General features: G+C 35.6%; 1 protein-coding gene across 3 annotated transcripts in view; it reads left to right on the forward strand.

The window, feature by feature from the left end:
• Positions 1 to 18007, forward strand: part of LOC129806689 (bifunctional 3'-phosphoadenosine 5'-phosphosulfate synthase) — a 52681-nt gene that overhangs the window by 14350 nt on the left and 20324 nt on the right. The window contains exons 1-2 of one of the 3 annotated variants that reach the window (XM_055855462.1): positions 4964 to 5539; positions 16156 to 16550. In XM_055855462.1, the coding sequence (XP_055711437.1) occupies positions 5420 to 5539; positions 16156 to 16550 (515 nt within the window). In that variant the 5' untranslated portion in view covers positions 4964 to 5419. Of the gene's footprint in view, positions 1 to 4963; positions 5540 to 8845; positions 9232 to 16155; positions 16551 to 18007 lie in introns of those variants that run through there. The other 2 variants (XM_055855476.1, XM_055855468.1) reach the window with 2 other exon arrangements.

The raw sequence follows: 18007 nt of genomic DNA on the forward strand, positions 1-18007 counted from the left end.
CTAAACAAAAATGAATGAAAGGTGATCTTATTTCTTGGTGTCAAGGAAATCTCATTCCAAAGAAGTATCACACATTTTATCAAAATCTTAATTAAAAAAAAAAACTTTGTTTAGCAAAGCTACGAGATCTGAAAAATTTAATGAATTCATCAAAAAATAAAATGAAGTATAAATAAATTACACAATTTTTTGTATTTGACTTTTAAGGATCTATGATTTTTGAAATTAATTTAACATACTTCGTAGTCAAGCACCAAAGAGATACTGCTTAAGTGCAAGAAAAATAATTCTGTTAAAAAGGCTAAACAAGAGACGTATGTTAAAATTCCTGTCTGAATTTTTAGTATTACAGTTGCGGATTTTTTGGCAATTTTGTCACATTTAGTGTAAAAGTGACGGTCTATTTTTATTTTTTTTATAATAATATTTTTGATCAATAAAAGTCGAACATTTCGACTTCTACATATATGGACAGTTCAGTAAAATCACATACTAGCAATTTTGAAAGTTTATTTGAAGAAAATATTCAAAATATAATGAAATTTAGTTTTTGAAGCCGTCTCCTGAAAAATGCTGAAATCCGACATACGCCATTGTAATAAAAACGTGCGAAATATTTCTTTTAGATCCACAGTTGTTTTTTTTTCTTCTATATAAATACCATTACAATAAAGCCTAGTTTTCTTTAAAAAAAAAAGGCGAAAAATTGTATATCATTGTAGCCCCCCTAACCTCTACTTAATATTCACTGGTTCACAAATTAATTTAAAAATTAAAGTATAACCCATAGCGTGACCCAGATTTGAGCAAAAGGTTGAAATTTATGAATGGATTATTATGACTAGAGCACAATGACTTTTGTCTGTAAACATGTTTTCAAAATTTCGCATGGAATGAGCGAGATGACTAGATCTAGATCTCACTCACTCTCAAACAGCATTTCAAAAATTTTATCAAAATAACCCTAAAAGTAACGATTTAATTTTGGAAAAAAAATTAAACAATTTCAGTCTCATTTGAGATTCCAAGACCTTTCAAAGTAATCCGTTTGAAGGATCAGAAATTCCGTTCAGATGACCGTTTGGCCCCTATCCATTAAGAAATACATTTTTTATAGCTGGATTAACGTTTAATTTTGAAAAACATATAAAAGGAATGATTCAGAAATTCGCACGACACATTTTTACGGACGGATCAGTCTGTCCGCGTGATCGCACTGATTCATCCGACCATCGCCAGCTGTAGAGGTCAAACGGTTAGAGATAGAGACTTGGGATCTTCGGAAGACCCTCCCTTCCCCCATAAATCGACGCAAGAACCCATTGGAAATAGTTGTTAAGTAATTTTGAAATTCTAAAATGACAGGTTATCACATTACAATCAGTTTTTTGTAGTATCCCCTGTTAGAGAACTCGTTTTCTCTAGTGATTAAATAAAGCATTACTGGATCAATTTCCACTCCACTAGAATTAAATCAAATAATCTCAATAGCTACAAGAGGCTGTATGAGCGATTGATTCATTAAAACCTTCGAATTATTATGAAAAACTGAATATTGTGTGGTTGCACGTTGCACGCAACATCAAAGTTTGGGGTGAACATGAAGTGAAGGTGGTTTGATTCTTAAAACTTCTGTGTAAAAAAAACTCAATATGGAATTGGCTAAGAATTTTAAACCATTGTCCGATGAGACAGAGATGCCTATTTGAAGGAGGAAAACGTGTGATGTTTTTGATTACGATGCTGGAGCATTAAGTGCCATTGAGGGAGGCTGAAGTATCCAGAAAGACCTGAGAAAAGGGCTTTATAGAGGCAAATCGGAAGTCAAATAGTTTTGCAAAGTCAGTGATCATAAGTCTTTTGAAGATGATACTTATCAGAAAGTGATGGGAAGTAATACTGCGTGTGACATTTAGGATCGACTGAAGAATTTGTTTGACCCAAAATCCTAAGATCAGCTGTTCAAAATCAGTAAGGATTTCCTTGCTTTTACTTGGCAATTAGGGAAAGATGTTTCCTCGTTCAAAGCTCAAAACTCTGTTCAATGAGCTGAACAATGTACTTGAGTTGGGGAAAGAGCACATATTGCCAGATTTGATGCTCCATTCATCCCCTAAATCTGAATCTTTTGGGATTCTCGACATTCAGCACCATAGAGCAAAACCGGTCGCACCACAGTTTTGTATAAGGTCTTTGAGAGACTGTGGTATCTTCATGTCTCACAGAACTCTACTAACGTAACTCAGTAAGAAAATTGCATTTCTTCAAAAACCATTGAATTTATAGAGGTTAGTTAAATAAAAACGGTCTATTTTTTATTATTCGAAAAATAAATTCATTTGTGTAAACAATAACACGTTTGCAAATATTCAAAAATTTGAGAATCTATTTAAGATTTTCGTTATGACCACCTCCGGTGCGAGTCGCACGATTAACATGTCGCTTCGCTAGTTGCCTAAACGTGAGCTTCTGGGATAAGATTCCATTCACGATAAATAGCTGTCTTCAATAGGTCTACTGTCTAATATTATTAGTTCTGACTTTGGGATACGAAATGATGGTCGTAGAGATCATTTCACTTGCGAAATCAACAAGGAACGTTGTTTTTAGCCAATATTGTTTATCGCTCAATTTATGTGACGATACCGAAATTTAGTGGAGCATGCCCTGTTTCTTACTGAAATTTTTACATACCCACGTCTTCAGAGCTTCTTCAGGCATTGCGTTTCACAATTCTACCAGTATCCTTATTGAGTTTTATTTCGGATGACGGAAACTCCATTTATATTCATGTATTGAAGACTTGCATGTTTGCAGCCAAATAATGTAGCGTAATCACGCTTTCACGTTTGAGTTCTATTACTGATAAAAAACAATGTACTCAGTAACATGAACTATCATTAGGCAAAATATGACTACGTGCGTTGTCACCAAGAGGTTTGAAAGTTATAACGACCTGTATTTAATTGTAGTTCAATTGAATCACCCTGTATATCTCAGGCCAGAGAAGAGCTTATAAGGAGGTAATCAATAATTTACAACCTAAAGTTTTTTACTGCTCGAACTCTACTGAGAGAGCAAGTATATGTATATAATCCCTCGATTTTTTAACCCCTCAAAATTTCCACCTTCCACCCCCCGGAGACCACTTTTGTCACCAAATCTTCGCGTTTCAGACGATCTCTAAGAAATGTCATCACGCTGTTTGTCCGTCTGTCTGTCCGGTTGTCGCCAGTGGTCGTCAGCTCTAGAGGCCAAACGGTTAGAGTTAGAAACTTGGGACCTTCGGGGGACCCCCGCATAAGTCGACCCAAGGATCGTTAATATGCCCCTCATTTTCCTCCCACCCCTCCCCTTCCCCTCCAAAACTATGTTTTTTTTTGGGATTACTCGAAAACGCGTCGTGCGATTTTTTTCAATTTTGGATATGTTTTAGAGATTACCCAGGCGAACATTTCGTCCATATACGAAAATACCGTTGAATCATTCCTAATAACGGTTTTTCAAGGTCAAAGGTTAAAAAGACACTATAGAGAGTGCACTTATCAAGCAAATGGGATCATGTTTCGGGTCGTTGGAAAGGTCTTGGATTTTCCTATAAAACTGAACCAATTCCAATCGGTTTTGAATCGGTAATGAACCAGTTCATAAGCGATTTTGAGAGATTTATGAATCGGTTCAAATCGGTTGAGAACCGGTAAACGGTAAATGATACTAAAGTACTTTTGAAGTATGGCATCTAAGGCACGAGTTCGAACATTTCGCAAATCCCGGACGCTTTGCCACCCCTTTTATTCAATTTGCTTTATTTTTTTATTCCTTCCGTTTTGTCTTTACGGTGATGTTAATCTGGGGTGGGGAATCACAAGTTTTTTTTGATTCCCTGACACCACTGACACAAAAGAAATTTAGTTACGACAACGGTCGACGCAACCGACAAATTGTAAGGCAAATTCTAAGCATCCTTTAGGAATGAGCGAAAAACATCGTTACTCTTCAAGATGCGTTTGGAAATGTCCTTTTCTTAGTGTAAGATCCTAAAGCTTTTGATTATAATAAATAACATGTAACAAAAATATATATAATTTGGGAAACTTTGTGAAATTGAGTATTTTCGCTCTGGATTGAATCCAATTCCACTATGACAATTCCAGAAGGGACATTTGTGTACTGCCTTCCATATTATATAATTAAACATTATTTCAATGTAATACATCCAAGAAGATCATATACCAAGGCATTCAATGCGAATTTTGAGGTTTATCAGGGATGTTTTGTATTAAAACGAATTATTCTTATTATATTTCGTATGTTCCACGGATTTATTCAAGTTTGAAAGGTTTGAAATTGAAATACTGAGAAATTGCTTTAAAGAATTTTATTCGGATTCTTTTCTTCGATAAGCAACTCAAATGTTATATGTATATCATCCTTTATCCATAGATTTAGATAATTGGAATAATTTACTGATATAATACAGATTATTCTCTATTGAAGAATTAAACTCACACTGCGTGCACTTTATCCGCTACTGGCCAATGAATAATTTCTGCATTGAGGCTAAAAATAAAAGCTCCCTGACTGCGAGATAGTAAGAAAAAATTTATTGCGAAATTTGATAAGATTGTTAGATTGTGTGCAGGTCACGAATTTTTCACATGAAATAGCGCACCCATCTTCCAATTTATTTGTGCTGGAGTCGTGTTGAAATTTACTGCAAATCAGCTTAGGTGAATGTTGAGTTGATGAGTAAGAAAAGTATGCAGAGGTGAAAAGAAGGTGTCTCTTCTTTGGTACTCTCTGATCTCTTGGAGTCTTTGGAGAGTATATAATTTTTTTTCTTTTATCTCGCGGATGGAAGGCGGATGAGGAAGAAGAGTAAATAAGGAGAGATAGTGGGAAGTATGGGTGCGAGAGAAAGAGAAAAAACTGGAGGGAAAATATGTCTTGAAGAGGTTGTTGGGGTTTTTCTGTATGTGGTTGTGCTGCTGAAAGCACGTCTCGGGGCATCAGCACAAAACTCCACAATTCACATTTTCAGTTTTTAGTATGATTTCGTGGGGCCACGCGAATTGGTTTGATTATCTTCAACGGGGCTCTCTTCTCAAAGACAGAGACACACACTGTCCAGAAGAGTGAGATTTGGAAAGGAATTTCTTTTTCGTGAATCTTACGGGACTTTTTGTTGTAATTTGGCTGACAAGACACTGCTGCAAAGTGCGTCAAGATATTCTTTTTGTGGTGTTTTAAGCAATAAACTTGTGCATATTTTGCTGGATTTGTTATTTTTTCGCATAGAATCAGTCATAAAGTACACAATCAACACTAAACGTAGTGAAGATAAAAAAAAATCGCTCTGTTTTCTAACGTGGCCTGGAGTTGATATCAAGAGACATTAAGAAAAAAAATTATAGGAAAAATGATGAATAAGCGTCGACGTAATGTTAATTACAACAACAACGATTTGCTTTCAAATAACAACTACACAATACAGAAATTCTGTTTACAACACAAAAATTGTTCGGGAACATCGGAACAGGTAAATATGTGGGAAGTGAAAGATGCTCATAAAATAAAATTAAGAGTGATAAAGCAAAATATGCAAATTAATCATATGTTGCACACGAAAGATCAATCAACTTCTGAAGTTATGCACTTACTTTCCCTTTGCAAGATTCATTACAATTTTCTCACAGGAAGAAATCAAACTAAAGTGGAAAAAATAGTCTGTCTGACGAACTGGTTGTTTAATCAATTTGCTCTTAGTTGTTGGAATCTGTAACTCGGGGAAGTTAAGAAGATGTCGAAGATGATGAAGAGAAAGTTATGTGCAATTGTGCTTTTTCTTTTCACCACTTTAAAATATTTTTCTTCCAAAGTAAATCTTACAGTATTTGTACTTTTTTTTTTAACTTGATTGATTTCTTTAGTGAAATTCATTGCAAATAAACATTTTTTTGGTGTTTGAAATTTGGAAAATAATGTAGTGTCGGAAGAGAAGTCTGAACAGTCAATAAAATTCCTTTAATAAAGAAATTAAAATTCGGTTAATTTAGTCATTTACCTGTACGTTTAAACCTGATTTTACAAACTTTAAGATTGGCAAACTGTAAGATTGGCCCCTATTTTATCTTTGTTTCTGTTTATAATTTTTTTCCGAACTCTTGTAATAAGTAATACCTCTCATTTTGTAGGGATATTTTTAACAGAAATTAATTCTTTCTAAATTTTTAAAACAAAAAATAAGGATTGAAAAAGGACGAAAAATTGTTTTTTGGCTATATAAATTCTTAACCTATATTTTTTGTAAATAAATAACCATTAAAGTATTCAAATTTAGACAAATAGCTTATTGTGAAAAAATTAATTCTAATAACATAAATTAAGTAAATTTAATATATAATAATAATAAATTTTTATTCAAACTCTATATTCCCCCCCTTGCCATGCGTCTGCCGCCGTCTTAGCATTGTTGACCAGCCTCCTAAGACCGTCTTCAGACTAGAAGTTTAGCTCAGTTCCCGAGGGTCTCAAAACCTTAAACAACAAGCGATTTTATTGATTTTTCAAAATTTAATAGGTCATTTACCCTTAATAATCCAATCCTAAGTCAAAATTTTCCAAAAAATCTTGACTGATGAGATATTAGACAAGTTAAGCCATATAGCTAAGCCTTAGGTCTGAAGCCCGTATAAGCCAAACGGCAGAAATGCTTCTTCATTGGCTGTGTAATCTTTCAACAAATTACTTTTACGAAGTTAACATTGCAAGTTTTACAATTTTATGGCAGAAACCTATTTTTAATAAATGTGTATAGAAACAAAGACACAAGTAGAAAATCCAAGAATATTCTTGCACTTTTATAGTTTAATAAGAATTTTTATTGTAATTTGATCCTAAATCGCTTTCTCATGTGATTCAAAAATCAGCGATGTACTATTGAATAGTAAAAAATAAAATTTGATTAGTTCCTAAATTTAGACACTCTCTAATTTTTTTTTAGGAAAATTTGACGAAATTAAAATTCACATTCCATTCTTTCTCTATTATTTTGCAAATATCATTTTCTCCTTCAAAATCGGATTGAAGTAAATTTAATTTGGTGTGATGTTCAAAAGAAGAACAAGAGCGCGAAAGAGTGATAAAAACATATATTTAAAACATTTGAGAAAGAAAATGATGTGAATTTTGACTTCATAAAATTTTCATATTCTAAAAGATGTACCGGAGCTATTATGAGTCCGACATATCTTTTATGTTAGGAAAATTTCATAAAATTGAAATTTACATCTTTTTTCTTTGTCACTCAAATATAGCTGATCTAAATTGAATTTGTTGTCATGGTCAAAAGAAGAAAGAGAGTGTAAAAGAGCTGGATGGGCATATGCAAAGAATTTTAGAAAGAAAGAGATGTGAATTTGGATTTCATTAAATTTTTCTGATCCAAAAGGAGTGCCGAGGGCTTTAACAAGAAGGCAATTAATTTAAATTTTGCCAAAACGATACAAAAGAGTGTATATTTTTATTAATACAAATATTTCCCTCTAATTAACTTGCTTGTAATGCCTCTGGCACATCTTTTAGATCAGTAAAATTTCATGAAATCAAAATTCAAATCCTTTTCTTTCTCACGAGATTTGCATAAGTGTATCTCATTCTTTCGAAAATAAAATTAGGCTGAACTAAATTTAATTTAGTGTGATGTTAAAAAGAAGAAGAAGAATGCGAAGGAGTAGGATAGACATATGTAGAACTTTTGAGAAAGAAAGGGATGCGAATTTCGACTTTATGAAATTGTCCAGATCTAAAAGAAGTGCCAGACCCATAATTGTTTAAAAAAATAAAATTATTTATTCAATATAAAATTTTTATATTGAACTGATTTTATTAGATTCTTTCCAATCAAATTTTATTTATTTACCGTCTGACTGTTTGTGCCTAAAATTCAATGATAAATTTAGTCCCCTTGGACAACGTAACCTCATCCTCTCCTATATACAAGTTGTAGGTTTATCTCTATGGCATAGTAAACTATTTGTTTTATATTTAAAAGTATGCAAAAATTAAAATAATTTTTCAAACATAAAAAAACGTTTCTTGCTCAACATCTAAGATAATTTTTAATGTTAAAGAGCATCGTTATCACAAGCCTGTAATTGCAAGATTAATTAGTAATTACGACAAAATCTACTTAACATAAATTTAAATGTGTTTGCTGTTTATGAGTTCTATAAATTTTTTTGGACCATTTTTTTATCTTATCTAAGAAGCGACAAGAAGAGCAATGAACGAAATGAACTGTCTGACTGTTATAAATAACTCAAATTTGAGATTTAAGAGTATTCTCGACAAATTTCTAAAACTTTTTATTTGACAACCTTGTGACACAGCGTATTTTGTAATTTATTAAACATCCTGAACAAACCATGATGTAGCATTCACAAAATTACGTAGCACTTTTCTGCAAATTCCATCAAGAAGCAGAAAGTTTGGGCAAAATATTTCGTCGTCTGTTCTCACAGGTGTTATCGATAATAATAGCCTCAACTGATGATAATACGCATATGTATGTAGAAAAGATCATTTCCAATACTCGTTTCGAATGAGAACCAATATTGTGATTGACTTTGAGCAACAAGTGATAAGAAAAATGATAAGAAATCATCAAAAATTATAGGCATCCAATGAGAAATGTCCAAAAAACATTTTACTACGTGACTCGACAGAATGACAATAGATATTTAGAGAAATTTTCTTGCAACATGCGATTGTAATCTTATCTTTCAAATGATTTTGAGTATTGGGTGGGTGCCCCTCCAGAAATTGTGCACGATCACTTTGGGCGGTAAATCACACGGATGATTAGAATGGGGTATTTTAGGTGGGAGAGAGGATAGATGTGAATAACAAGAACTAGAGCAAATTTGATAATAAAACCCTCTCTAGGAAAATACTCTTCTTCATTCATAGAAACTGAATAAGTGAAACAGAATGAGACGAAGAGAGACAGAGAGAAGGAAAAGAGCTATAGTGACTTGTGTGCTTTACACCCGTCAGTACCTTCCGGATCACCTGCTCAAGTGGTCACACAATTGAAGAGAGAAATACAGTATCAAACGTGGAAAATTTATCTAAGCGTGAAGTTTTCATTTTTTTTCCCAGTGATAACAGACAAAAGCTAAAAATATGTCCAGTGAATATAATAGTGAATCAGTAAATAATGGTGTTGAGGTGAATTAATAATTATTTTCTTACATATGACTTCTTGCCATGTTGAACAAGATATCCCAATATTGTAATAAAAAAAAATCCATGAAACATTCCACTCAAAGTTCTTCAAACTCCAACTCAATTATGGATGAGTATTTATTCTCTAAGATTATAAACTTCTTTTTATTTAATTTTTTTTCTTAAGAGTGGTTTAACGTTCAATCTCGCGGTGTTAATTCATCCTCGATGCCAAAACGATCAATGGATATCAATAAATCTATCTTCTCACAATATAATCCAGACAGTTTCAACTCCTGTATTTATTTCTTTTTTTTTATTGCATTCTAGTGAGAATCTTACAGATTGCAATTAATAGCGTCTCAGAAGTGCAGAGACCTTCTTGGAAAAAGAGCGCATTTCTTTGATAACCTCAGAATTTATAAAATAAAAGCAGAGAGAGAGACACAATTCCCGCCAAAATTATGATTCTCTTTCTACGTAGGAAATTTCCATCAAAAGATTCTTTTCAAATGCAATACCATGTGTTTCTCTCAGGACTGATAGGAAAGACAGCCAGATCTTGTTAAATGGTACAGACAAGGGTACAGACATCTTAAAAATTAACACTACAGGGAATGTGGAAACATATTAACATAGAACACAATCATAGAAAGAGATTGTAAAGAATCTCAGTTGAAAGCTCAGTTCGTTGCGTTGAGTCTTATAGGAAGCTGATTTTGTGAAAAACTTTTAAATGCAGGAGAAAAAAGAGTGGCAAAGCGTTTCAACTTTACGAAATTTTCATACTCCGTGACTTAAAAGCTCTATTCCAAAAGTATTTTTTCATTACTTATCTATATTAGAAACTAATTTAGCAATCGAACTCCAAGAATCGTGTTCACGAATTAGAGAATTTCGCAAAGTTTTTTTTTCACTAAGTAAGTTCGTTTATGTCTTTCGGTTCTTAAGCACCCATCAAGCACAATTAGCTGAAAAAAGCAGCGTTTTCAGCATGTTTTTTCCGAGTCGATCAGCTGACCGGTAAGCAGTCCTCGTTCAAAAAGTGCTAACCATGTTGTAGCATATAACGAGAACTTTCCAAATCACCAAAGTTCTTTTTTTTTAATTCTAACAATTAGAACCTGAGCTATTCGAAAATTCAATTTTTGACCCTTTATAGCTTAGATCAGGGAGGTCGGGGACGCTTATGATTTTTTTTTTCGAATAGTCTTAGGTCCAGCAACATACTAAAATTTGAGATCGATCGATGCCGTAGGAGCAGAATTATTGAGAAAACAAAATTTGGTTATCACATCATCAACTTCTAGCTATCTATCGACATTTATTCTTTGCTGAAAACGGCTTGTCGATATCCCTCTCCGTTCTTTCTCCAAAGGTATTTGTACTCCGGGATAGACGGTACGTCCACGAATATCGATTTTTAGCGCATATGATTTTCGTGATCTAACTGATTCGTAAATCACTTCAAAAATTAACGGTTCGTAAATGGTTTACTACTGGTTCATAACCGAAACCGATCTTTTTAGGAATTCAAAGCTTTCCCAAAACCAATGATTGGCAAATACGATCAAAATACACTCCCTAGAGTCCTTTAATCTTTGAACTTGAAATAAAATGGTTTAGGAATACATCAAAGTCATTTTTTATTGATCAAAATGTCCACCACCTCATCAGTCAACCTTTACAAAATATCTAAAAATTCACAAATCAAAATCAATCACCATTAACATAGACAAACATTTTTTGGCCATGTTAATGATGAAAAAATCGACTTATGGGGGGCCTACGGAATATTTAGAGTCACTATCTCTAACCACTTGACTTCTATCTCTACTTACGGTCAAACGTCTGAATTCGTCTACATTCACAATGTCTGAAAAACTATTGTGTCATTTTAAAAAGAAAGTTTATCAAATGTTCTATCACACATTTAAATAAAAAATTGTTAAATCGGCAACCAACTGAATCTAATCTTGTCAAAAGTTTGTCAAATGAATGCCTTTTCATATAAAATGAGATAAAAAGTTGTCAAATTGGAATACAACATCCTTTAAACAACATTTTAGCAAGACCCAGTTTGGATGCTTTATATTTGCAAATCTTTTTATTTAAAAAATAATGTCAAAATGCTTGGTCGATAGAGGTAAGAATGAGAAAATTTTGAGGAATAAAAATATTTTTAAACTTTGAGTGTAAGCGATATTTCACTTATTCCGGTGTAATAAAATTATTTTTAGTATAGTTCAGTAGTATTTGGTATTAACAAAAAAGTAAAACAAATTTTTCCGTCAAGTTAATATTAATCGGATATCCGTTTTACAACGTCATTTGATAAAAAACTTGCTAATATGAAACTAAATTATTTTTTTTCTTTAAGAACAATCGTTGTCTGCTTTATTTTTTATTTTGTAGTTTCAAAAATATTATTTTTTCAGAATTCATTCATTCATTCATTTTCAACCGCTTATCCCTATTGGGGTCGCGGGCCCATGACATCCAATCTAGCAGCCCACGCCTGTCGGTCCTCCGCCACTTCAGGAAGATGTTCGGGTTCGATCCCGAGGCGTTCCAAGGCAAGATTCTGAATTTGATTCAGCCACCTTGTCCTAGGTCTGCCTCGAGGCCGAGGTCTCCTCACAATGGCTTGCATAGCTTTTCTGGGGAATCTTTCTTCATTCATGCGTTGAACATGTCCATACCATCGAAGTTGTGATCTCTCAACCCGAAGAAGCAGCTCCTCGACTCTTAGTTCCTCACGAACGGCCACATTCCTCACTCGATCTCTACGAGTGATTCCCTTTACCGCTCGAAGGTACCTCATCTCGGCAGCTTGTACTCGCGATCTTACCCTTTCGGTCATTACCCAAATCTCATGACCATAGGTGAGAATAGGAATGAACACAGCTTTGAAAACCGATAATTTAGCCGATCGACTAAGCTCGACCTTCCTCAACACGCTTCTGCCAAGCTCCCTCATTACTGCAGAAGCCTGACCGATTCGCGACGAGAGTTCTGCCTCCATCCTACCATCACTCGTGAATAACACCCCGAGATACTTGAACTTCTCCACCTGTGTCAATGAGTCTCCACTAACATGTAGAGTGCATTTCACAGATTGTCGGGAAATCACCATTACTTCCGACTTACCCACGTTCACCTTCATACCTGTTTCGGCACAAACATTTACAAATCGGTCAAGTGTGCGCTGAAGCTCTTCTTCGGAAGGTCCAAAAAGAACCAAATCATCTGCAAAGAGGAGATGGCTCAGTCTGAAATCCTCAATGCGAATCACATTCTGCCCCCGACTGCGTTCCATAATCTTGTCCATGTATAGTATGAACAACAATGGTGATAGAACACACCCTTGGCGCAGTCCAACACTCACTTGAAAACCTTCCGATTTGGATCCGTTTACACGAACACAGCTACTACAGTCTCTGTACAATGACTGAATGGCTCCTACCAATTCTTCATCCAGTCCGTACTCCCGTGTGGTTGGGGTACCCATCGGGCGCGTCCCAGGTGGCGGATAGGGAATGGCTGTAGTTGGTTTTAGAACTGGCTATAGTTTGTTTGGAAATAGCTATAGGCACGTATCGGCATCTTTGCGTCTACGAGAAGTCCTTAGTGAATACTAAACCGCGGACCACCCCAAATCCCGTGTCTCCTGGGTAAGGAGGCCTGTGCATCAGGTTTGCACCCTGTTGTCACAGTAACCTGTCAGCAAAAAAACACAACAAAGAGCCTCGGATGTCGGACGGATTGCACCGGAAACGACCTACGCGAGACAATGGACAAGCTGTTGCTTCAACCGCTGGTCCCGGGGTCGGAGGGCACCAGAGTAACGGAAGAGGCTCTGGAGTGACATCAGGTTTGACAAGCCTACCACGACGACAACGGCACTTCAGAATGGCTACATGGAATATCTTTTCACTCACAGGGAAGCACCAGGAGCTTAAGAGCGAAGCAAAAAGATTCCAATTAGATATAATTGGTGTTTCGTCTACTAAGCAAAGAGGTAGTGGAACTGTGGATCTTGAGGAAGGGTGGCAACTTTTCCTGTCTGGAGTGGCACCGGAAATGTCTGCACAGGCGGGTGTGGGGATACTCACAAGCCCTCGGCTGTCAGACAGGGTTTGTGATGTCTGGACACACAGTGGGAGAGTGATGGGTATCAAGATCAAACTTGAGAGATCTTCCCTGGCGGTGTTGCAGGTGTACGCACCGAACGCATCGTCAGAGTACCCAGCTTTCCTAGATGAAGTGGAGGAAGTCCTGAATAAGGCATCTTCTGAAGCGGATTCAGTTGTGTTGTTTGGGGATTTCAATGCCCATGTTGGTGTTGACTCTGAGACATGGAGGGGTGTGATTGGGAAGAACGGGGATAAGAGTGAGAACCCGAACGGTAAAATGTTGCTGGATTTCTGCGCAATCAAAGGTTATTCGATCATGAATACCTTTTTCCAGCACAAGGAGATTCATAAATACACCTGGGAAGACACAAAACGAGGACTTAAGTCAATAATTGACTTTGTCCTGGTTCCCGGTGTTGATAGAAGAATTGTCCAAGACGTTCGAGTTTTTAACAGTGCTGAACTGTCAACTGATCACCACCTGCTCTTTGCAAAAATTAACCTCAACGAAGATCCTCCCGCTCTACCTAAGGGTAAGAGCAAAGTGCTTAAATGCATTAGGTGGGAGAGTCTCAAGAAGAAAGACGTTGAGGAAAAATTTGTGAAGGGCATACAGGAAAGGTTTGAACAAATTCCACAGTCTCCTTCTGACATAGAGGCTGAATGGGCCTGCTTCCAAACAGCCATTTTGGCCTCGGCTACAGAAGCTTGTGGCGTTAAGCGCATTAATGTGACGAACAACGTGAAACGGTCATCTTGGTGGGGAACACCGGGAGTAAAAGAAGCCGTTGGAGAGAAAAAGAAGGCTTACAAGTTGTACATACAACGTAAGGATTCTGATTCTCGTGATCGTTATGTTGAGGCGCGAAAGGCTGCAAAGCTCGCAGTTAAAGCCGCTAGAGAGGAGGCGTGGAAAAAGTTCGGTGAAAAGCTGGAGCTTGACTATAGGTCGGCAAACAAAACTTTCTGGCAAACAGTCCGAAGACTCCGAGGGAAGAAGAGCAATTCCATCCAAGGAGTAACATCCAAGGAAGGGAATCTTCTGACCAAAGAGGAAGAGGTTTTAAATCGCTGGAAAGAGTACTTCTCAGAATTGCTCAATCCTCAGCAAGGCACTGATGATGACGTACCCAGGAGTAAAGGCAGGGAGGAAAGTAGTCCTTCAGAGAGTGAAGTCCTGTATGCGATTAGTAAATTGAAGGATGGAAAAGCTGCAGGAATTGACGAAATACGTCCCGAAATGCTAAAACTCATGGGTATAGCGGGTGTCAATTGGCTCACGCGTGTCTTTAAGGTGGCTTGGCAAAGTGGGAGAGCACCAAAGGACTGGCAAGTTGGGGTCATTGTACCCATATTCAAGAAGGGAAACAAGAAAGATTGCTCCAATTATAGGGGAATTTCCCTTCTGAGTTTGCCCGGCAAAGTGTATGCCAAAATCCTTGAGAGAAGATGTCGAGAAATAGTCGAACCCAGACTGGGTGAGGAACAATGCGGTTTCAGACCTGGTAGAAGCACCACGGATCAGCTTTTTACCCTGAGGATGATTGTCGAAAAGGCTTGGGAGTATGCAATTCCACTCTATGCTTGTTTCATAGATTTGGAAAAAGCATATGACCGAGTACCGAGAGAACAACTTTGGGATGTACTGCACGAGTACGGACTGGATTTTTTCAGAATACATTTTTCAAATTATTTTGATTTTTATGGTCTCATCCTTTCAATTAAATAGATTCATTCTGTTTGATGTCTTTAACACACAAGTAACTTAACAAACTCGATGTTTTTTTTGTTAAATAAAATGCTAAAATTTTGACACAAATGTCTCTCTGGCCTATTTAAAATTTTTCTTGTTTTCTCAAATTGAAGTGGCACTGAATCTATATGTTATCAGCTCTTTTACAATTACTTTTGCAAAAGAATTTTCCTATTTCTTACACACATATTATAGCGTTACTTTCTTTTCACTTTAATTTAGATAATTCGATATTTCTTATTATAGAATTTCATCTAGACATCACTCAAAAATCATCAACTTTTGTAATATCTAATTTTCTATACGATCGCGGTACAAGTAGTCATTATTTAATTTATATTGAAATGATAAGAGGAAGTATACGTACTTTATTAATTGTATTGTGTCTCAACACAACCCCAAATTATCGATGAATGAAACAGCAGCATCATCTTTAAATATTTGTACGTAAAACAATTTTATTGCAAAATGCTGAACCTTGAATGTACAACAAATTGGAAATATAACATGTTTATTTAACAACATAAACTTTTTCGCCTCAAGTCGTTCAATGTCTCTCAGTGAGATAATTGGGAGTAGAAAGAAAAGAAAAAAAAAAACTTGGGATGTGTATAATTCCTATTTTATGTACAATTATGTAGATACGCGCTATAATATACATTGATTTGGTTCACTTAACTTTTGCTCTAATAAATGATGACTTTTACTTTCAATGTGGGCATTTATCGCATGATACTCTCCCCTATTTTTTTCTCTATTTCTTCACATATCTTTTGTGCAAAAAAAAATGAGTAGGTATCTCGTAGTCAATGAATCGCAGTTTTTCTCACAGTCACAATTCACTTGATCTATGACGGAGATGACAATTTCAGCAGATATTTAACCAATAGAGAATATTAAATTTATGAGACTCTTCCTTTTCTCTTTTCCTCGTGCGTCTTATCAACGTGCCATAATCGCAACTCTCGCGAATAATGTGTCATTCATCGCTAAAAGCTTTAAATGATTTACTGAGACTCTCTCTTCTTCTCTTTGCAGTGCCTTCAGGTTGCCACAAATGTTACTGAGCAGAAGCATCATGTAACACGGGAGATCCGTGGTCAAAATCTAGGCATTTGTCGTGGCTTCAGGGGTTGTACATTATGGCTAACGGGTCTATCGGGGGCTGGAAAGACGTCCATTGCATTTGAACTTGAAGCATATCTCGTCTCCAGAGGTATTCCAGCATATGGACTCGATGGGGATAATGTGAGAACGGGACTCAATAAGGATCTGGGGTTCACACAGGCAGATCGAGAGGAGAACATCCGGCGTGTGGCGGAAGTGGCAAAGCTTTTTGCTGACAGTGGAGTAGTTGCAATTTGCAGTTTCGTCTCACCATTTGCTGATGATCGTGAAATGGCACGCAAGATCCACAAAGACTCAGATTTAAAGTAAGTATCACTTCTTGTTTTATAATTTTACTTTCACAGATTTTATTTTTTTATACTTTAATTTAGTACAAAAAGTAATAAAACATCTAAATGGATATTTTAAATTTATGATGTTGTTAAGTGGCAATTAAGTTAATGAAAAATCATTTTACAATCGCTTTTAGCAACTCTACGCTATACAGGATTATTATCTTTATTGTCTGGAATTATATATTATTTAACCTAAATTTATTTTTTTAACTAAAAAAAGTAGTAAAGGTAAAAGAACATCGCGGTATACTGTAAATTGTGAGTTAAAACTATGCCCTGAATATTTATTTTATTTAGTTTCTTACGAGTTTGAGTATTTCATTCTGTCTTATTCACTGAGTTACTTTTTTTATTTCCTAATTTACGACAGCTTTATGCCCTAGACACACTTACGACTTAAGCCGAGAGACGACTTAACGTAATTATAGTCAAAATAATTATTTGACTAAATTCCTATCAGTTTGTCACTAACTAAGCCGTTTCTCGGCTTAAGCCCGGACACGGATTAGTCAGAACCTGATGGAATTGCAAACTGATCATTATTTTGATTATAATTACGTTAAGCCGTCTCTCAGCTTAAGTCATAAGTGTGTTAATGCAGGTGTTAATGCAGGTGATAATTAGTGATGTTAATGAAAATCATGTTGATGGTCCCCCGATCGATTTAAAGAAGAATCTCCACATTTATGTATGTTTCACATAAGTTTTAAAAGATATTTTCTCAGAAATGTTTAGGAAATTTGCTCTAAAATAGGTACTTCATATTTTTGGAAAATGACAAAAACCAACAAATGAGGCATTTAGAGTGATCGGAGCGGGATGTCTTAGATGAGCAAAATTGTAGTCCTGAGTGGTGCCTATCGCCTGGTGTCAATGAATTTTTAATATTTTGTTTAGTTTATTTTATACAAATTTTTAAAACCTCACATTAAGACCACTTTTTTGGTAATTCATAGAGAAACACCTATTTTACACCCTGAAGAAGTGGTTTTACAAAGTCTTTTGTTATTATTAAAATTGAAGCACAGCTAATGAGCTTTCTAATGGACCCACACTTTTTAAGTTATGTTCACTAGAACCTGAGATATAACGGATAATGTAAGGCAAAGCAGAAAAAATATAAAAGTATTAATTAAAAAAAAATGTTACGTGTTGTATCAAAACCAAGACCAGATTCTTAATCAGGGGACTTGACTCTATCAAACGTACCATGTGAGATCTCCGTTAGCAAAACCGTGTTGCATAGTGTAATTAGAGAATTCTATGCTATTATACTTCATTTATTATACAAAAACATCACAGGATAATTCATTTTCATTGCTGAACACATATGCAATATGCATACATGACCTCAAAATTATTTTAAATGTAACCGTCGATAACTCGTCCGGATTACGCCGATCCGGATTAGAGAGCGGGCACTGTAG

The sequence above is a fragment of the Phlebotomus papatasi genome, chromosome 1 (genome assembly GCF_024763615.1).
Source record: "Phlebotomus papatasi isolate M1 chromosome 1, Ppap_2.1, whole genome shotgun sequence".
In the NCBI taxonomy this organism is placed as follows: Eukaryota; Metazoa; Arthropoda; class Insecta; order Diptera; family Psychodidae; genus Phlebotomus; species Phlebotomus papatasi.